This window comes from Melospiza georgiana, chromosome 4 (genome assembly GCF_028018845.1).
Source record: "Melospiza georgiana isolate bMelGeo1 chromosome 4, bMelGeo1.pri, whole genome shotgun sequence".
Lineage (NCBI taxonomy): Eukaryota > Metazoa > Chordata > Aves > Passeriformes > Passerellidae > Melospiza > Melospiza georgiana.
In genome coordinates, this window is record NC_080433.1 from 34,003,361 (window position 1) to 34,024,919 (window position 21,559).

General features: G+C 45.3%; 1 protein-coding gene across 4 annotated transcripts in view; it reads left to right on the forward strand.

The window, feature by feature from the left end:
* The window catches only part of GSG1 (germ cell associated 1), a 108,719-nt gene extending 87,197 nt beyond the window's left edge, over positions 1 to 21,522 (forward strand). The window contains exons 1-8 of one of the 4 annotated variants that reach the window (XM_058022329.1): positions 7,627 to 7,782; positions 8,490 to 8,664; positions 9,632 to 9,698; positions 14,008 to 14,326; positions 16,836 to 16,883; positions 18,922 to 19,074; positions 19,194 to 19,305; positions 20,515 to 21,522. In XM_058022329.1, the coding sequence (XP_057878312.1) occupies positions 9,678 to 9,698; positions 14,008 to 14,326; positions 16,836 to 16,883; positions 18,922 to 19,074; positions 19,194 to 19,305; positions 20,515 to 20,827 (966 nt within the window). In that variant the 5' untranslated portion in view covers positions 7,627 to 7,782; positions 8,490 to 8,664; positions 9,632 to 9,677 and the 3' untranslated portion in view covers positions 20,828 to 21,522. Of the gene's footprint in view, positions 1 to 7,626; positions 7,783 to 8,489; positions 8,665 to 8,863; positions 8,954 to 9,630; positions 9,699 to 11,692; positions 11,887 to 14,007; positions 14,327 to 16,835; positions 16,884 to 18,921; positions 19,075 to 19,193; positions 19,306 to 20,514 lie in introns of those variants that run through there. The other 3 variants (XM_058022330.1, XM_058022331.1, XM_058022333.1) reach the window with 3 other exon arrangements.
* Positions 21,523 to 21,559: the final 37 nt, after the last annotated feature.

The following is a 21,559-nucleotide window of genomic DNA, read 5'->3' on the forward strand; positions in this document are numbered from 1 at the left end:
TGGAGAGCTCAACAAAAGAAGCCCTGGAGTTTGAGGCTGCAGGTTCAAGACTCGGCCTTGTGACCTTCCCGTGGTACATTGGCAGGCCATTGCCGTGTTGTGATGGTTGCCTAGCAAGGCAGTGACACTTGTGCTGAGGCACGGTGACAGCTGTGTCACACCTGCGGGCTGCTGAGCCTGAAACTCCGTGGTATTTGTTTTGCAACAGCACAAAGCTTGCATCAGTGTGTCCCTGAGTCAATGGGAGCTGGTGTAGTGACAGGGTGACACTGTCTACGTGCTCCCCTCACCTGTAGCACCCTGTGGTGCCTCCCTGCCTTGGCGTGACCGGCGGCCCTGTGAACAGAAGTGACGGAGCCCTGCTGCAGTCACAGAGGCAAAGAGACTGAGCAGGAGCTATTTTTGTGTTGGGATGGAATGAACAGGACCATGGCGTCAGTGGGTGTGATGCAGAAGTGTTCTTGTGGAGGCAGGGCTAGAGGCAAATAACCAACAGCACTCCTGCTGCACGGCTGGAAAGCGTGTCGGTGGTTAGACCTTAGAAAGTACCTGCCAGGGGAGATCCTCTTACTGCAAATTCTTCTAGAGGGGTTCCCATGGATGTCATCTTTTATCATCTCCTGAACTCATTTATCAGGAAAATTTAATTTCTGCCATATTTGTGTATCACATAAATGACAGGGAGGAGGACAACAACAGTAAGGTCAGCTCAAACTGCACAGTTGGATCTCTTCAGTGCATTTAAACAACAAAATGCTATGGAAACCTTCTTATAGCAAAGTGTGTGTTGAGATGTAACAGGGAGATTGGAGACAGTATCCTGTCTCACAGTGCCACTATAGAGGATATGGGAATCAAAATAAATAGCCTCCAGGCTAAAAACCTCAACAGATTAGGAAAGACATCACTCTGAAATGTATGAGGGGAGTAGTGAGTGAGACAACATTTTTATTTTTTCAGTCCCACTAACTTCTATGTCCAAGCTGAGCAGCGGAAGTATAACTTGGCACCCTCTAAAGTCTGATACCCTGAGAGCTCATATCAGGGACAAGATTAGTGTATTCTCCAGTTGGCACAAATCTGTAGGATCCCTAACCCTGGAGATGAGGTACACGGGTGAGGACAGGAGGAGACTTGTGCTCCTAAGGAGAAGGCACGCTGGGAAGAGCCTGCAGTCCAGGCCTGGCTGGTGAGATCATGCTGGAGTACTGGCTTCTGTTTCCCTGTTTGAAGTTCTCAAAGGGTGCTAAAAACTGGAAAGGACTCAAAATGTAGTTTATGTAAAAGAAAGTTAGGAATTGACTTAACCGAAGTCCACAAATATTTCACTTGAGAGATAGATTTCTAATAGTAAACAGTGCTGCAAGAAAAGGTCTTGTTGAAATCTAGGTTACACCTACACTGGTAAATAAAGTGATCCAGGGTTGGTGCTCTGAACCTGAGGGCAAGTGGCACAGCATTCATTTGAATAAAACTTCTTCTCCCCCAAAGAAAGTCGCCTTGCCCCTTAAATAATCTGTTAGGAACGGTGCCCTGAGCCAAGCTGCCAGAGTCAGCCCTGCTGTCAGGAGAGAACCCTCCTGCTGTTCGGAGAGCACTGGCTGCCACACGCCAGAACTTGCCACAAAGCATGTGAACAACATGGGAAATTGCCTGTCAGGGCTTGTGCATGCCTTGGACTGCTTGGGTTGCTAATAGAGAAGTCACCTCACTGGCTGGCAGCGAAGAGCATCTAGAAATAGGGTGTGCACTCCAAACGGAGAGGTTGGTTAGCTACTGGGACAGTTTAGGGATAGTAAATTCCTTGTCAGTTGAAGTTTCTCAGCCCAGCTTGGATGTTGCCCTAAAAAGACAGATTTAAGACAAACCATGGCCACAATGTGGGCAGGAAAAACCCCAAGGGTGAATGCTGTGCACAGGGCCAGAGCAGGTATCTGCTGTGTCCAGCTGATGCCCCTGTGTCCCTGAAAGGTGTGACCAGTACAGGGAAAGCCTCTGTGAGAACCTCCAAAGCATTGTGAAGAGACTCAGTCTCCTTCATCATTGCTAGGAGCCCTAAGCTCTGTGGGAAGCACTCGATTAAATCTGCCTCTGGGATAGGAGATTGAAGTGGCACTCCCTGCATTCCCTGCTGCTCTCTTCTGTGGGAAGTCTGAGCACCCACACATAACCCAGGAGCTTAGAGAGGCCCTGGGCTCAGAAAAAGAGAGAGAAGCTTTTTGGGGGTGGGCACAGACATCCCAAGCCATGGCTATTTTCCAAGCAGTGGTGGAATAATCTAGCTAAGATCTGCAGACATCAGGTCACTTTCCCTGCCTGTACATTTTGGTTATGGGCTAGTGAGCTGGGTGTCTGAGTCAGGGCACCAGTGAATGCCTGGGAAGGTGGAGAAGGAATAGCACAGGCATCTTCCCATTAGGAAATACAGTAAACAAAGCCAGATTGGATGTATGGCTCCTCTGACACCCCTGCCTACGCCTTCCTGAACACATCCCCAAGGCAGCAATTGGTGCTGTCTGGGACAACCTGTACCTTACCAGATTTGATCTGCGACCCACAGGTTTTTTCTTTAGCTACAATGAAAAGACATCAGTAGCTCTTCTGCTCTAGAGGATCTCAAAGCTTCTTGAGGACCTCAGAAGAGCTTTTGAAACAACAGTCTCTAGATCTTCAGTGCAGAGTTTGAGTGAGCTGTAAAAATGGCTAAGAAGGTCTGTGGGGAAGTTCACTATAGATTTTAATTTTCATTTATTAATTAAAAAATGCTTTTTAATCTTTGAAGAGAGGGGAACAGCACATCTGCTCCAACAAAGCCATGAAGCACACATTCAAGGTCTGTAACAGACTGTGGGTGGAGAGAAACACCAGGAATGGTTTCATTTAGAATCATAGCAATATTGTACTTCCCACGTCACCTTTGTACCAAACCTGGAGCATGATGATTGCAGAGGGAGCTGTTTTCCTGGTCTGCTGGGCTAGCCCTGGAGGTGTTCCAAGGCTGGAATAATAAATGTGGTACAGTAGGATTGACTGAACTCTCCTAGGGCCGATTGGGAAACGCTCAATAAGGCTGGACTTCAGGTGTCCCTCAGCAGAGCCCAGCCCGAGGGCATCCTCAGGATTGCAACACAGACATATTTAGTAGCCCTGGTGAAGGGCCCTAGCACAGGCCAGTCACCTGCTTTGAAAGGGGTGTGCCTGACCTGTGACTGCATCCAGTCATGGACTGAAACGCTGGGGATGTTGAAAGTCAGGATTGCAGGGTCAAGCTGTGTGTGAGGCTTCATGACTGATGGGAGTAATTGAGGATATTTATTTTCCAGCACTGGATTGGAGTGAAAGACCAGCTCTTCAATCCCTTGTTTTAATCCAATGCTCTGAAATCTGAGTTCAAACCAAAGCAAAACAGAAAATTATTATTTTAAAGACAAGGACAGTGAGAGAGAAGCCTCTAATCAAAATGTTCTGATAATTGAAAACTCTGCTGGTGGAAACTAATATGTGAGAGTCATGCAGAGAGCAGGAGCTGAGCCTTCCCACTTCTTACCCAGAGATGAGGACTGACCATGAGCATGCTTAGGCAGTGCCACTGCTCCCTCAGAGCCACCCTCTTTACCACTGACCCAGCCCCCAAATCTTCACCATGGTGTCCTCAGTGTATCTGACCCATGTTTCAGCCTGGTGGGACCAGTCTCTCAGAGCTGTGTTCCCTCCTTTTCTCTCCAGCCAGTCTCCTAGTTTCATAGCCTATTCCAGGCTAAAGACTTCTTTTTTTCCTCCTTTGTGTCATCCAGGAAACACACCCACCTCTCTTGCTCCAGCCTCATATTCTGCCTCACTCAGAGATTCTGTAACTCATGAGAAGGAATTTCAAGCAATGCTAACTGTGGCAATTTTTTTAACCATGGAAATTAAAGATTGGAAAATCTTGCTAGCTCATCCAGTCCATTATTTTACATTCCAGCCTAGCCCAATTCCTGCAAGATTCTTGCCTGCAGTACATTTTCCAGTGCATTATCCAGCCTGCATCCTTTGCTACCCATGAGAAGCTGTACCACAGAGGACTACTTTTCACTGTTTGGAAGAGGTTTCTGAAGTCTTCTTTCCCTTCTGCCTGACCTAATTTCTTCAAGTTCTGCCTGTGGTAACATGCTAGCTGGGTTCTCCTGCCTTCATGCGTACCTCGTTCAGGTGATGGCAAATAATTCTTGTTCAGTCAAGCTGTTTAGCCACAATGCTTAATGCTTAGTTGTAAAGCTCAGCAATAATAGTCCTTGGCTCCCTGGAAGAGACTAACATTGAGATTAGCCTCTAAATGGGTGCACAGAGCACAGCAGACATTGCTGGTTGTGTTGCCTCTTTATTGTAAGAGTCACTTGACACACTCCATCACAAGGTCTGGCCTTGGCTGCTTTTGCCTTTGCCAGACTTGAAACCAACATCACCTAGCTCATGTCTGCTTCAGTAGTTTTATAGGGCTCTTTTTAGGTTTTGTTTTTAATTTCAGTCATGACCACTTTGCTATTTCTTGAGAACAAGGCTGGCAGGGGAATACTCTGTTTTATCCACATTTTAAAAATCCTAATTATTTTTTTTTAAAAGAAACCCCAACAAACCCCATTTTGAGCAATGTCTTGCATTAAAATAAATCACACTTTTTCTGTCAGAAACAGATCTTTTGTCATCTGTGGCAAAGGCCCCTGCAAAGTTGGCTAAGTAATGGGTTTTTGAGATTTTGCAGCTTGGGCCTGCTCAGAAAAAAATAATGGGGGCTAGGAAGGACTGTTGTTTTATCTTTTTTTTTTTTTCAACTGTGAGCCTGATGGAAAAATAGCATATGGTTTAAGATCCAGGTTATAATGTACATGCACAAAGGCCCCTGGCAGTGTCTGCGGGGTCACCTTGTTCGGGCCTCCCTTGGGCCAGGGTGCTGTCACTGTGCCTGGCCCCTCTTTGCCATGGCTGGGTCACCCTTGGGAACTGATATCCTTGGCCCTTGCATGGAGCTGGGGTTACCTGGGCATGCAGAATCCTGGCTATGAGGAAACAGGGAGGTGTGGAGAGGGGAGGAGAGACAAAACAAAACAAAACAAAAACCTAACCCAAAGAAAGGCAATCAAAAAAAACAACAGAAGAAGAGACGCCCAATTTCTCTGCTGGCTGTCTCCAAAATATTTGGTGTTTTTGTTTTTAACCACTGGGGCACTCCTTTCCCTCAGGACTTGTAGGGAAGCCTGGGTGCCCCGAAACTCCCCTGGCACAGCGTACATGTGCTGCATCCACCCCATGCCCATGGCAGGGACACCATCTGATCCTGGCATTCCCTGCTCCCACTGGGCCTCCAAGGCACGGGGCCAGGGCCCCACATTGGTGTCACTGCTGCCCTGTGCTGACCTGCCTCCTCCCTGGTGCACAGGTGGCTTCAGCGTGCTGCCCACCACAGCGTGCACGGCCATGGAGACTGGGTTTGACTGCAGGACTGTCTGTGAAGCCACAGCTCCAAAATGCCATAAAGGAATGGAAAGGAATCCCAAACCCTCATCAAATCTGAGGAAAAAAGGAGATGCCCTCAATCCTAGAAAATTATCAGGATATCCAGAAAGATAAAAGGTGCAATTGTAATATCTAGCATGATTGTTTTCAAAGCACCCACTGTAACAAAACCCCTCTGCTCAACCCTGTAAGGGAAGCTGGTCTCATTTTTCTCTTCAGACAGCATATTAGACCGTGACCCCTCTGATCTGTGCTTGCTAGCACCCTTGCTCTGTCAGTGAACCCAGCCTGAGAAACTCACTCGTGCCTTCTGGCCACCATGCTTACTGCATTTCTTGCCATGCTGCCTCTTTATTCATTAATCCTTCCCCTCCCAGTTTTCTCTTCCTCCCCCTTTTTTTTTTTCTTGTCAAAGCAAGGAGTTTTTAATAGCCAAAGAACGAAAACACCTCCCACGCCTTGCCTTAAAAAAGCTAACTCTCTGTCTTACTCACTCTTTTAGATTTCCAAACCTTTCCTGCTAGCTTAGATGTTTCGTTTGAGGCACTGGTTCCTCAAATACCAGCATGTGAGTAGAACCTTAATGAACTATGTAGCTCCAATGGCCTTGAGAGCGCAATCCATGTGAATAAATAAATCAGATGTGGAATGGACACCATGGGATTTTGCAGAGATGGAAAAGGTTTCTGGTTTACATTGTGATTTGATTGGAAAAATAAGATATTACAAAGGACTGTATTCCAGGATGGAGTGGTATCTCCCTTGCAAAAGAATTTTAGCAGTAGGCTTGAGGTTTTTCAGGGTGCTAAGGTCATTGTGATGCAGATGGGTTGATTAAATAATCTTTGGAGGCTTCCTCTTACTCTGCTTATTCTGATTCTGCATGGTGAAATGGGGAAAAAGATAAATTGAAGCAAAGAACAATTGCTTTAGCCTTCTCATTTCCATGAGTGAAACCAAAGTGCAATGTGCTTTAACAGCATTGTTTCAAATTTTTTTTTTTTTTTGCTTTAAAACATATTAAAAATATCCTTGACTCCAAGATCACCTGCATCTGTGGGAAGTACTCTCTGCACAGATTAATTTTAGATTCTCAAATTTTTTCATTACCAAAACAGAATGTCTCCCACTGTCCTTGTGCTGATTCCAGTATCAACAAGGATCCCCTGTGCTGTAGATTTGCATCTGTAGGAATGACTCCAAGGACCCAACTTTACAGTGTGTGGAAACGAGGGCTATTTTGAACTATCAATGCAGCCATGGCTATGTGGAGCTTAGCACAGCTTGCTCTGTTCCTGGACTTAGGTTTGTGCCCTGCATTGTGCTCCCTGCTGCTGGAGTGAGATTCCTAGCAACACCCAATTAAAACAAGCACTGAATGTTTACTCCCCATCACTGCCACTGCTTTGACTGCAGTGTAAACGCACCACTAATGACTTGGCCGATGGGAGGGGAAAATGATGTGTCAGAGCCAAGTACAGAACTAGGAATTTGGGCCACCAGCCAGCTGGTTAGATCACAGTGTGTGCCTCTAATGAAACACATTGATTTGTGACTCTTACAATAACATTTTTAGGAAATCACTTCACTGGGTATTTATTTTTGTGTTGGAGCAGCCTGGTCAGGTTGGAAAACTAAAGCAGACACTGTTTACAGAGCAAGAGTAAAATTTTAAGAATGAGATTAATTAATCATTGGAATAACTTTTCTAAGGATGTGATGGGTTCTCCATCATATTCTGCTGAAAAGTCAATACCAGATAGTTGTATAAAATATGTGCTATAGCTCTGGTGGGAGTTCTGTGTATCACTAGAGGTGATTATCCGAAGTTATTTGGGTTCTGTTACATCTGAGAGGAGACTATCTTGTTGCAATGGTTCCCCTTGATGATAAAAAGCCCCAGGAGCCTGTGGTAGTCATTGAGTATGAGTGTTTGTGATTCTGAGTAGTAACAGACTGAGATCTTGTCAGTGGTAGATTTAAAAGTAGCAGCAATTTTCATAGAGGGGACTACCAAATTACAAAGGCTCATTCTGCAGAAGTGGACGCCCTGCCAATCTAGTGGCTGATATAATGTGCTGTGATGATTTAGCAAGCTCAGAAAGAATTAAACCATCAATAAAATGACAGACTTGGTGCATTTCAAAGCGTCTGCTCAGATCTCATGGAATTTCTTGGCTACTACATGTTCAGTCAGACAGAAAGACACGGGGGTGAATCCATGATCACCTTGCAGTGTTTCACTGGATGCCTCAGAAGAGCAGATGGGAATAGTGAGCAGTGGATAAGGTAAGCATTTGTCTGCTTGAAGTTTTGTACAGACCCTTTTCTGAACTGGCACCTCTTTAATATCCTTATAGATCTATGCGTAAATTTGAGGTTCTCTTGTCTGTTTACAGTTTATGGTTAGCTAAATTACATAAATACTTTTTTTTTTTTTTCTGTGTGCTCTGGTGAACACATCCTGGAGCTTAAGTACTCTGTGAAAAGCAACCACCTAGCCTTGTATATAATATATAGTCTTATATTTCCTATCCAGAAATTGAGACACCTAGAATCTCTAGTGAGTCCCCAAAGTCTTTGTTGCTGCATCTGATTTTTTTTTCCTTTTCATGTCTGCTTTCTGTGTGGTTTTTGAGTGTCTGACAACCATAAACGTTAGGAATAAAATCCAGCCAACTAAGACTTGTTTTGAGAAAAAAAAGAAGGGGGAAAAAAAGTAGTTAGGTCCAAACTGACTGACTGGTTTGTCCATCTTTAAGATGCATTTACTTAGTCCAGTTCAATCTTTGTTTATGCCACGGTCTCAGTGTCTAGCAATGTAAGCTGCTCATCTTAGAAACAGAATTCACCTTTAAATGTGCTTAGACTAGAAAAAAATATGCCTGGTGAGGTCATTTTCAGAGCAAGAGTTAATGCATCATGCAAACAGCTAAATAAAGGTTACAATCTGAGTGGAATTATTCAGAGCTCAGGGAGAAATCTGGCATTTGCAGTCTGTCACTGGGTTTGAGAAGTCTGGCTCTCTCCATGTCACTGTCACTCGGGAGACATCCTGCTTTCTGCGCGGCGGTAAGGGAGGGGACTGCGGCTCCGAGCGATCTTCCTGTAAAAACGGCAAAAGCAGGAGCGGTGGGAAGTGTCATGTGCGAGGAATGTGTGGAATGAGGGGTGAGTATGAGCCTGCCTTTGTCCAGTTTTCACAGAGCAACTCTATGGGTGTAAATAGCCACCCTTCCTCCTCTCCCTTCCTCTCCAGGTCAGCTGAAGAGCCAATGCCAGGATGGCAAATGGTCCCTGATATCCCTGGAGCATCGCAGCATGGGGGGCTGTGGGGAGGCCTGTGCCTCTTGGGACCCACCAGTTAAATACTGCGAGCTTTGGGCCCTATCTGGCAAGGTCTCCTTGACCGTCTTCTCCATCAACATCCCTGGAGTTGAATTTGTCACTTTGGGGCAAGGTACACCCAAGCCAGGGATAGAGCCAGGATAAAAATGCATCACTTGTCAACGCCCAGGCTTCTTTAGAGTTGGCAATCTCCACAATGGTGCTGTGCGACGATTTTGGGGGTTTTTGCATTTTGTTTCCTTGTTTTGTTTCTATAAGTCAAGCATTTGGCTGATTGCACAGGAAATCAACTGCTATGGGCATTCACTTGAATGGGCGAATTTTAAACGAGTCACCAGGGACTGGCTGCTGCTGAGTTCAAAGAGAAAGAGGCATGCAAAAACTCCAGCCAAGCCAAATGATGGTGGGAAATATCAGATACAAAGAGGAGAAAACTGAAGGCACAGCAGGGTGAAAGACAGATACAGTTGATTTTCCTATCTATAATAGCTCAGATTGAGGTGAGGTTAATATAGAAAATTTAAAAAAAACAAACAAACCAATCAGCCAACCCAAATCCAAACCAAAACCAGATAAAATCCCCATAATTTTGCAAAGGGGAGTTTGTTGAACATCAGGAAACATGCTCTCGTGTTGGTGTTCTATGGGTTGTGTGCAATAATCTAGGGAAATTTAATGTGATACTTGACAAAATATTGTGAAAAGTATTGGAAAGAATAGTTTCATGCAGGGCAGAAGGTGGGCAAAAGCCAAGCTCCTGCAATCATTCCTCTTTTTTTTCTTTTCCCAGTGATTTCAAGTATTCCCATACTCAGATAATTCCAAGGGACAGATCCATGCCCCACTTCAGAGTCAAGGTAAAGAGTTTGTGTTCATAAAAATGTAAAAAAAAAAAAAGAAGGGGACAGGGGGAGGAAGTTCAAGGGAAAGAATAGAAGTCTAAACTTCAGTGTTGCTTTCCCCCAGCATACATGTGAGCAGCAGAGTCCCTAAAAGAAGACTAGAGAAAGATTGCCATCTTCTGGAAGAATAAATATCTGCCATTATTCAGAATACTAAATCTGCTATAAGCATATTTTTAAAATCATAGCATATTTCTGATCAATTTATTTCCTAACATGAATTCTTATTCATATTAAACCAATTCAGTTTAATTTCATTAATATATATGCCATGGACTCAGCTTTAGAAACTGACAAAGAATCTTGGGTTTTAATGATACTCTAACCAAGCTTAAAATTAGGAAGGTGTTAAGGGTTATCAGTAGAGATGGACTTCATTTATTCTTGAGCTCGTAAACCAGGTTTTTTTTCTTTTTTTTTTTTTAACTGAACATTTAGAAGTTAAATTAAAGATGTCCAGATGTGGATAGACTGCAAAAAAGAAAGCAAAAAACCACTCTCCTTTTAAATGGCATCAGATGTTGTTCTACCTACTCCAGGAAATTAAGTACATCTGTTTCAAACAGAACCTTTTTATTAATCAAAAACCTGCAGGCGGTCCGTGGAGCACAGGGACATTCAGCATTGCTTTCAGTTAGTCCGTCTTAGAAACGCTTATCTACATTAGAGGAGTTTATGCGGCGACTGGATTAAAATAACCGCAGAGCTACTGCCTGTTCTGCTCAGGGCAGGGAGGGTCAGGAGCCCGGCCTGGCACAGCCCATGTGCTGCCCGTGACCTCCTCCGTCTGCTGCCCGTGCTGTGGGGGGCTGTCACAGGCTGTGCCATCACCCAGAGCTATCCCTGAACTGCTCCAGCCTCCGCGCTCCCTGTTGGACACAGGGCATGACAATGGATGCGCCACTGGTGTCCTCGGTCTTGGCAGAGCAGCATGCAGGGAATCTGCCTCCTTCCCTCCCAGTGGTGGTACGAGCTTCACCCACTTGGCATTGGGCAAAGCGCTTGTGAGGAAGACAGGACGTGTCTTCCTTTGGGATGCTCCCCTCCCTGATGTTCTCCTCCCTTGCAGTTTGATTCGGTGCAACTCTGCTCCGTGGCTTCTAGTCCTTTCTCATGAGACGCGATGACATTCTTACTTTTCATGGGTTTGATACCACACAGTTATTTTGAGAGCCTTTAAACTTTCAGGACAAGAGCTCAAAGGGGACTTTGTGTCAATGTGAATCTCTGTATCTCCTTACTAAGTTCCCAAATTCATCCAATGTGAACCAGCTGGGATTCCCAGTGACCTTCACATTTTGGTAAAAGCTGCCGCTACAAGTGACACTGACAATCTACCTCATTCTCCTAAGCTTTGGCTATTGGCTTGACTAGCTGCTGTTTCAAACACCTCCTTTGTGATAGTGATGCCATGGTGTCAGTCTGCCACTCAGCAGCTTTTCTGCTAAGGGATTCCTTTTGGCATCAAAATTTCCAGTGCCCATGGGGAGCACTGTATTGGTATCTCTTCAGGCACTGAAATCCTCAGTCCTCAGAGCAGATGCATAAACTTTCCCCATTTATTTTATTCTGCCCTTTCTGCAACTCTTGGGTGTGGCCAGGAAGATATCCTGGGATGCTTTTGGTCTTTGCCATTCCGCTGAGACAGGGCACAGTGCAAGGGGTGACCTGATGCCAAGGCTGCTGGCAGTTTCCCAGCTAAGGTCACTTCTCCCCTGTAGCATTGGCCAAAGCTGCCATCTTCCTCCATACAAGCCCCCAGATAGCTACCACACAGGGATGGCTGGAATCTTTCAGTGTTTTAAAGAAACTTTCTACTCAGTTAATACAGGTCACTCTTCTGCACTTAATCCCAACCCGCCGCACCAATCGCTTCCCATATAATCTCCCAGAACAGCTGTGCTGTGATTGCATTGTGGATTACAAAATGACCATTTTCCACAAAACAGCTGCTGATCAGAAGGATAGCATTTAATAATCACTGGTGAGGAGAAGGAGGAGGGGACCAGACAAAGGAGGAAGGATTTTGCAGCAGTTGGGTTTCTTGCGGGATATAGAGATGAACAAAACAGCAGACAAAGCGTGAGTCCCACTTCTGTGCTGCTCATCCAAATTAAGAGGACTTCAAGGACTTGCTGCTACGGTAAATTCAACTATCATTCCTTTTTGGGGCTATCTAGACATTATAGTTGGTTTCTATCAGTGAGTGCTTGGTTTTTGTGAAGAGAAGCTTTTCTAACAATGTTTTCAGGAAGTAGTTCAGATTTGCTTCTCATTCCATATGTCTTCTGCATCCTTGATCCACTTCCTACTTCTGACTCATTTGTTTCTTGTACTTTTTATGTCTTTTCCTTAACACTTTTCCTGAAATTATACGGCCTTTCAACTACTGTCATAAATCAACTGGAGAGAATATTTTTCCCACTACTGAAGATTTAAATTAGAAAGATGATTTTAGTAAACATTGTGAGTGCAATTTTTTTGTTAAATAAAAGCATTAGCAACCCAAAACCTGATGACAGAAAATTTTATAATTAAGCATTGATGAAAAACTGAAAAAACTTTGTGTGCCAAAGGTTTCAATTTTCAGGTGAAAGACTGTGGTTTTGAGAAGAGCAATTTTGTCTGCAATTTCCTTTTCAGTCATAAGCCAAATTTTCCACCAAAAAAACTTTTAGTGAGAAGTTTGCCACTAATCTTAGCCAGGAACTCTTCCTGGGAGGCGTCTTCTCTGTGAAAATGGTAACATTCAACATGCCTTTAAATCATGAAAGCCATTAGTTATGGCTTTCATGTTAGTTATAACTAAGAGGTTACCATCTCCAGGGTCCAGAAAGAAATGTCCTGCTGAAGAGACAAAGAAGCCAGAGTATGAAACAACACAGGAAAATTTCAGGAGCTGAGTATTTTCTTGCTTTCAATGAGGATTTTCAGGGTCAGGCACTGCTTTCTCAGTGTGATGAGATGCTAATAAGGTCCTGCTTTTCAAGAGGAGCTTCTGCGCTGTCTTTGTTAACCATGTTTCCAAGCTTGCTGGGTAGCAGAAAAAATTGGTTCTAATTGGTTTATGTGTGGGGCAGTCACACACAATGCAAAGCTGGGTCTGTATTGTTTATTTATAGTGATGTCCACAGAATGGTCTCTCTCACACGTTCAGTGTTGGGTGAGTCAGCCAAAGTTAAGTGAAGAGGACCCACAGCATGCAGGGTCTGTACAAACTGAATCTATTCATGGGTAAATAGATTTTCAGAGTCATAAATAGGAAAGGGTGGGAGTAGCTGGATGAAGTTGTGCCAAACATAGGGAGTGCCACGTGGGAAGAGACATGCATTGATTACATGAAAGTTGATGTGTGGGTAGATGACATCTAATCAATCTATGGAGTGATATTTTGGGGTTCTCAGGAGTCAGTGCAGGGTTTTGCAGGAACCCTAAAGTCTTCATCTTCCCTCTGAGCGAGAAAGTCCCTGGTTCACAAATTGCTTTCTGAATTTCTTTAAATGATGAGATGAAATCACTAACAATGTTGGTGGCAACATTCACTCTTACAGGGAAAAAACCTTTGGCACTTTATGTGAAAGCAAAGACGCTGCCATCCCACCATCCTACCAAATTTCTGATGTGCAGATGAGAGCTCAGGTGGAAGGTGCTGCTCTGTGGCTTGTACTTAAGATACCAGGTCTGGACAGCTGGGTGTTCCCTCTTAGCCAGAAACGGCTTTGATGTGTGACCTTCAGCGATTTGGGAATATTTTCTTGCCTTTTCCCACTGAGAAATCACTATACTCTCTGCCTCCCTAGGTACAGTAATGAGCTGCTTGAAAAAGTGTTTTGGGACACTTGGCAGCAAGACTTCTCATTTAATTGGAGAGAGCATTCGTATTTCATGTAAAGGCAACACATGGTATTGAGGGAAGTTGGTTAACAGTTTCTGCCTGTCATCTCTGAGATGGATGAATGTGATGTTCCTTTCGTTTTGCTCATGTGCTCAGACAGCTCAATGCACTCAGCCCTGCTATGTCACCCTCTCTTCCCCAGTACAGATATTCAGAATGCTTTGCTGGATATGGTTGAAGCTGACCAGGTCCACTGCCCTGGCTTTCAGGGAATGGTTCTTCCATGCTGAGTGAGCTGTTGGGGTGTAGTGAGGAGGGCAGAGTGCTCACAACCCCTGCCCACAGCTGCATGCTGGGAGAGGGGGGGATTCCTGAGGCTGTGTGGGACAAGTGGCCGGTGTGATGGTGTCTCCCATTTGTGTGTTGCAGATGGAGCTGCTGAAGGGACTGCCATTGAGCCGCACTTTCCTGGCTGTCATCCTCAACCTGCTGGCTCTCACCCTCTCCACCACAGCCTTGCTGGGCAGCTACTGGTGCACCGGGACCCAGAAAGTACCCAAGCCTTTGTGTGGGAAGAGCAAAGCCTCCCAGTGTGTGGGTGTGCCCATGCCATCCGATGCAGACACGAGCAATGTTTCCTCTGAGGACACAGTGCACTACAGCTGGGAGACTGGGGATGACCGCTTTGCCTTCAGATACTTCCACACAGGGATGTGGCTTTCCTGTGAAGAGAGCATGGAAGGGCCAGGTAGTGTTTTGCTCAGGCAGCCACAACTAATTGCCTTGTATTTACTCCACAGAAGTTTGAAGCTGAAAGGTGGAAGGCTGACAACACGTGGGAGAAAAGTATTCTTCCTTTTCCTAGATGGTATCAGCTCTGTGCACTGGTGTGGTCAATATATTTCTGTCCTTAACTGGAATTTCTGTCCTTCACAGAGCAGGGAAGTGGAGAGTGGCTGTCTCTGGTGTGCCCTTTGGTGAGGAATAGGGCCTGTGAAGTGCAAGTGATGGTGGTGGTGGCAGTGACTTTATGATAGCACTGTCCATCCTGACGAGAATTTCCATGAGCCTCCTTTCCCTTTCCCTGTATCTCCATTCCTATTCACAGCTTACTTCATGCTCTTCAGGGCAAATTTGTGATGTCCTCTCAGAAATCTAAGTACAGTGATTTTATGCAGATGATAATTTTTAGCTATCACTGTGAGGACTACAATAGTTGGTATTCTTAAATCATCCAACTGAGTAGTTTTGCATTATTAAAAAGACACTGGGCTTTTCTTAAAAAAACCACAAATAAATAAAACGGAGACAGGGAATTTCTACCTTATAGATACAGAGAAAACCTGAAGGATCTGAACCCAAAGGAACTAAAGCTAGGAGGTAAATTAACCTAAGGATTAGAGCTGCAATATTGTAATTGTTTTTAGTTTTTGTGATATTGTGACAGGTTTCATTAGAGATTTTTGACCATGTGGGACTGGCGCTGTAAATCCTGAAGTGCCAGGGACTGACTGTAGAACCTGTACTAGAACCCTTTGGTGCTTCTCTTCACCTTTGATGTATTCCTGCCCAGACCTGCTCAAGTCCTTCTGCTGAAACCTGTGCCACGCCAGCACAGGTGGGTGCTCTGCAGTGTTCAGATGCCCTTTACTGCCTGGCACACACATCAAGGATCAGAACTAACCCTGAAGGTGGCCAACACAGAGATTTGTATCTAAAAATAGAGTGATGGAAGTCGCTTTCATCAGGGCCATTCCCCTGAGCCCACCACACTCCCTTCAGCTCTGCCCAAGTGCAAACATCTCACCTTCTTTAACCAAACCATCCTTCCAGTATAATATTTTTCATCTCTGTTTCTGTCAGTTTGAAAATAAATAACTGGTGAAGAAAAGCAGACAGAAGGAGGGGTTGGAGCAGAAGGGAATGTGCTTGAAACTCATGTCCTCGCAAGTGGGCTGCTTTTTGTTATGAGCATTTCCAGAAGGGCTGTGGAAGGAGATGTGTTTATTTATGACTGGTTTGGGTTGGGTTGTGTTTCCATGATGCTTGTGGGAGTGAAACTACATCCCTCAACTGATTTCTCTGAACAACTTTTCTGTTCACTGGGCAGTCCTGGAATAACCCCAGTGCCTGAAGGAACAGAGAAAGTATGTAACATCTGGATCACAGCAGAACACGGGAGAGAGCACGGGATAGAAGCACAGTCAGTCTCAGTCTCCTGCTCCCTGTAAATCACCCTCCCACTACTGAGCATCTTTGAAGCAACTGCATAGACAATAAAAACAACAAAGAAGGGTCTACTCTGAACAAAAGGAGTTTGAGTTGAGCTGGAGAAAGGATTTCATTTTCAGGCTAATCGCAGGATCAGTTTAGATGAGCCATTACTGAATATCCTCATTAAAGTTCTAGGTGAAGTAGCAAATTGCAAGTTAATGAGAACCGCAGATGGCACTAAACTGGGTAGCATCCTGAGAGCTGTGGATGACAGAAGTAGCACAGGAGATTTGGAAAGATTAGAACTGGGGATAGAAATTAAGAAAATTAGATTCTTACATGAAGCGGAAAAGTCAGGGAGAAAATACTGTGCCAAGTGGAGGAGAGGACCCTCAAATGCAGCAATGCAGGATGCAGGGACAGAGGCTTACAGATAATAATGATGGACCCTCAGCTGAGACACTAGTTTGCCAAAGCAAACATTAACACAATTTGTTGAAATAGCATGTCTAAAATGTGAGGACCAAGGATCATATTTCTGTATGAGTCTCTGCCACAGAAGGGGGACTTGCATCTCTGTCACCAAGTATTTCACTTGGGAAGTTCTGTTTTTGCTTTCTTCTTTGAGAAGCAGTGCTAGAAATGCTCTTCTGAGATTAGGGTGTGTGGGAATTCAGCAGAAGTGATGGATCTGCAGTCTCTTACAAGCTACACCCTTAATAAACCTGATAATCAGTAATGTTGTGAATGAGTAGCAACAGATTTTTATATTCAACAGGGGCTAGAAAGATTTACAAATTGCTGAAGCTTTTTTTTTTCTGAAAAGATAATTTCTAGTTTTGCAGGAAAATGCTGCCTTCCCATCCTTTGCCTCAGTGAAGGTCTGGAAAGATAGAAAAAAAACGGAGGTGAGAAGGTCTGATGGGTAGATTCAGGGATGAATGGATGTATGCACTGAAAAGAGAGTGAGATGAAGAGATTTTCTTTTCCCCTGTGTTCTCTGCATTCTTTTATAAACTCAAAGCTTTGCTTTTGTGTTTCAGAAGAGAAATGCCGCAGCTTTATTGAGCTTTCACCACCAGCAGAGAGAGGTAAGAGCAAATCCCTCTATTTTACTGTAGCTGTACAGTGTGCCTCCTAGGGACAGGGAACCTGCAGTATTTTGCCTGTATGAGGACAGCAGGGTGGGTCCCCAAAGAGCCAGGTAAGAAATCCTGTCCTTGAGGTTGCTAAAAGAGCAAAGATTTCCTCCCAGATGTTTGCATAAACCACTGCCATAAGTGAAGTCAGTGCTGGAAACCTCAGATTCCCTCCAGTATGAGGTGGGATTTCTCTCATGTAGTGAGTTGCCAGGTCTGGAGTTGTCATCTTGCTGTAGTAAAGGGGAAGAGGATGGATGAGCCTCAGGGCAGCCCCTCCTACACAGGCTACATGTTAACTCAGTGCTTCAGTTTTGGGGCCTAGTACCATTAATCTGGAAGCTGAATCACCTCTTACTTTGCGGTAAATGAACAGGACATCTGAAAATTATGCTTTCAAGGTGAAGTCCCTGCCTCATTAAATACAAAACTACATTTGGATAGAAGAGATCAGCCCTCCTGTCATTCTCACATGTTTCAAATCACTCTGTGGATAGCTTCAGTACAGTTTGATGTAAGTGTACATATGCTACGGAGGTTCTGCTTAATGAAGGCTTTTCAGTTGGTGTGGGCTTGCTAACTATTCCCTGAGATGGAGGCTGGAGACAAGTCATTTCAGAAGATGTTCACATATGAAGGGAAAGGCCTGGGGTGCAAAGCCTGTCACAGCACTCAAACCCTGAAAACAAGGGTGTAATAAATGCTGGGGATTTGCAAGCACCATTTTCACCCTTTCCTGCACAAAGTATAATAATCTCAACGTGACCAGTGCAGGTGCCATTGTATGGCCAGGCTAGCACCGCACAAGGGGGTGTGACTACTGACTGTGGGATGGGCTGGCTGAGCTGGGTGTGTGCAGAGCAGCTCCATAGTACACAGGCAACATTACAAGACCAAATTACACATCATCACTGGGAAGCTTGGACTTACAAGGAAAATGATGCAGAGGTCTCTGTGTATGTGTGGTCCCTGCAACCTCCAGAATACTTTTGACAGTCTGACCTTTAATGAAATATTCTCCTTGATGGTGCTGCAGGAAGCAAGCCAGCTCCTTTAAACAGGGAATGCAGCTCATCTATTTCTGCTAAAGAGCTGGTTGACTATATGGCACTAATGATGTTGAGTATTGAAGTCAGTGCCACATTAATGAGGGTTTTCTTCACACTCCTTTTCCCCAGCTGAATATCTCCTCTACAGCCATTAATAGTTGCTAACAGTAGTGTTCACAGTGCTGCTTCATTTGTCAGATTAATGTTTCTTCCTCAGTGGATTCTGTGCTTTTCCACAGCCCAGCATTACAGAGTGCCTTTCTTCATCCTCCTTCAGTTCTTGCTGCACAGCTGTAGAACTCAGCTCAGCTCAGCTCAGCTGTGGACTCTGGTATCACTTAAATCCCACTCGAAATCCCAGCATGGAAGTACCTGCACTCTGTTCAAGGAGCAGGGTGGGTGGTCAGTGTTACTGCCCTGGCTGGATATCAACTCCAAGGAACACACTTTCATTTTAATTGAGGTTTCAATGAGAAATACAGGGATGCAAGAGGCTTCCTGAATTCCAGAGGCCATGTCCCAGACAGTCATGGATGCACCATATAGTTCTTAAATAGTCGAGTCCCAGGTTAAAACTTGTTTCTTATTGTTGTGATCAGAGCTTGGATGTGTTCATGGCCAATCTATGACCATTATATTTTGTGCTGGTAGTCAACAGCTTCCCTGTCTCTTTCCCTTTGCTTTCCTCCTTGCTGTTTATGAATAGTGCTGGCTTGTTTACAGAGGCCATTTTAGCTCTGCCATGTTAGAGGAGCCATCCTCTGTGACATGCACTCTGTCCCCTACAGCACCCATTGGTCCCTTGCTCCCAGGCTGCGGAGATTTCTTTTGGGTGTTTTCTGCTTTCCTTTGTCCCATTCTATCCAAAGGACATCCTTTCAGGATTGGGTTGAGAGAGGGGAGTACACCTTGAACATGGCTGCATCCTGTATTCCTGGCAGGAATCCTGTGGCTGTCACTGGGATCAGAGATGCTGTACATCAGCTTGCTGCTCATCAGCTTCATCCTCCTGATGGTGGAAATTCTGCACACTGGCAATCCTGTGTGTGGGATGAAGCTCAATGCCTTTGCTGCTGTCTCCTCAGTGCTGTCAGGTAAGTGTATTACTGTAGTCTTGGAATGTCAGCACTGGAGAGCCTGCTTTTCCACTCAAGGATGAAGTATGCTGCTCTGGCTCCTGCTGTAACTTCTTTGCTTTGTCCTTCGTGTCCAGGTCTCCTTGGGATGGTGGCACACATGATGTACACTCAAGTCTTCCAGGCAACAGTTAATCTGGGACCGGAGGACTGGAGGCCACACACATGGGACTATGGCTGGGCATTCTAGTACGTGAGCTCTGAGGTCATCTTCACCCCCAGCCTTTAGAGCTTCAGCCATGCCACCCGCTTCCTCCTCCTTTCCTGATCTTCTGTGTGTCCAGTGACAGGTGTACCAAGGTTCTCCCACCATTAATCTGCGGTCTTTGCCTCACCCTGTTTTAATAAATGGTGGCTGAGCTACTTAAATGAATGGTTACCAAAGGAGTGGGAAAACAATGGGGTCACACCTGAACTGAATTGCCTTCAGCCTTGCTGACTCATTAGGCTTGCCCCTCTGCTGGTTTGCCCTGTTTGGTCTCAACTCTTCCTGTGTGCAGAGGCCAGTGTCACACTTGTAATGATGCTCTCAAACACACCTTGTTTTTCTGCAGCTGTAACAAGTTGCATGCTGGCTTGGCATCTTCACTAACCAGTGCTGGGCCAAAGGGCCTGTTCCTGTAACACCAACACCAAGCTTAGAGATGTGGGCAGAGCTCAGCCCCCAACCAGCAGCCACACCATCTTCTCCAGTGCTGGCCCAGCCATATAATGGAAGCTGCACTGGAGGCCAAGGCCATCTTAAGAAGGTACTATGTGCAGGAAGGAGGAAAAGCAGGCAGTACACCACAGGGTCACTTGTGAGCCAGGAAGAGGAGCTGTGAAAAGCAGGTGGCTCAGTGTGCCTTTCTCTAAAGGATAAAACAGCCAAGCACAGTGGACAAGACATACCTGACCTCAGAAACAGCTGGGTGAGCCTTGCAGGTGCCCATGGAAAGTGCAGGTTCAATTTCAATGCTGTATTGATGATGACCACATTGATTCTCAAACACTCCAGTGCCCTGTGCCACCCGTGGAGACGAAATGCCAGGCTGGCAATTTGGTTATGCTCAGGTAGACAAGCCTCATGCACAGTAAGACACTGAGAGTCCAGCAATACAGAACTTGCTTCCAAGCTGTGCTCCCTTGCTCTGACCAGTTACAGATGTTCCTGCTGCCCTTTTCCCTGTGTCACTCCTGTCCCTGTCATGGGGATGACCAATATTTATCCCACTGATTTAAGAAGAATCTTGTGGTGGGATAACTGAAGAACTGTAATGCTATGAGCCTTAGTCACTCTAGCTCATGTCTGTGCCCAGTAGATTCTGCCTGGCAAACTAGGGAGAATTGGGGTGTCATGGTGTTCCTTTCCCTACATGGCTTTTCACAGCATGTGCTTCTTCTGTGTGTCTCTGGCAGCATGGCCTGGGCCTCCTTCACCTGCTGCATGGCCTCTGCTGTCACCACTCTCAATACCTACACCAAGACGATACTGGAGTTTAAAAGGAACCACATCAAGGGATACGATGGGACCCTCAAGGATCACCCTCAGCACCACCAGTGCTTCATACAGCAAATAAGCAGCTACTATGAGCCCAAAGGCAAGGTCTTCCATTCAGTCTCTGAGGGAGTCGACTTCTACACTGATCTGCAGCAGAAAATACTGCAGAGGGAACCAGAGCTGGACCTGGATGAAGTCTTGGGCCAGACAATTGGGGAGGATCGCTGTTAGGGATGAGTGTACAGGGACAGAGCAGTGGAGTTTGGGAGGAACAAGAGCTCTGAACTAAGCATTGGCACCACTGTTAGCAGGTTTTGGGGACCTCTTCCAGGCTCTGCAGGGAGTGAGGAGGCAGGCACTGGGTCAGGGCAACTAGAGTAGAAGTTTGGGGGTCCTCCCTGGTCATATACAATGTGATGGGTGCCCTCTTCTGACAAGGGTGAAACTGGAGGGACATGCTGGTGCCAGCTGTCTCCAAGCACTTTCAGAGTTGAGTCAGATGTCCTGATCCCAGTATTGCACTGGGGAACAGACAATCAGCACCATCCAGATGGCAAACTGTGCTGCTGGGTGGTGTCACACTGACCTTCCATCAGCACCTCCATTTCAGTGCTATGGTGAAGGCCATCAGTGTTCATATTGATCAGCTGTCACCCTCTCTGAACACCCTGCTTATTCTTAATTTCCAGGCCCAAACTCTTCTCCCTGCCCCCAGATTAAAAGTCCCGCTGCAGTAGGAATAGGAGATAGCTTTCAGACATCTCCTCCTCCTTCCTATCTGTAATGACTCCCACATGTTCCCTTCTTGCTTTTTGCCCAGAAATCTCCCATTCTGAGGTACTTTGCTGTCTGCCTCTTTTTACTGTTTCTTCGTAACCATTAAGAATTTGGCAGGACTTTTGCTTTTTATGTTACTTCTATTCATCTGTTCCTTTTTGTCCATTGTAAAAATATTGCAAACAA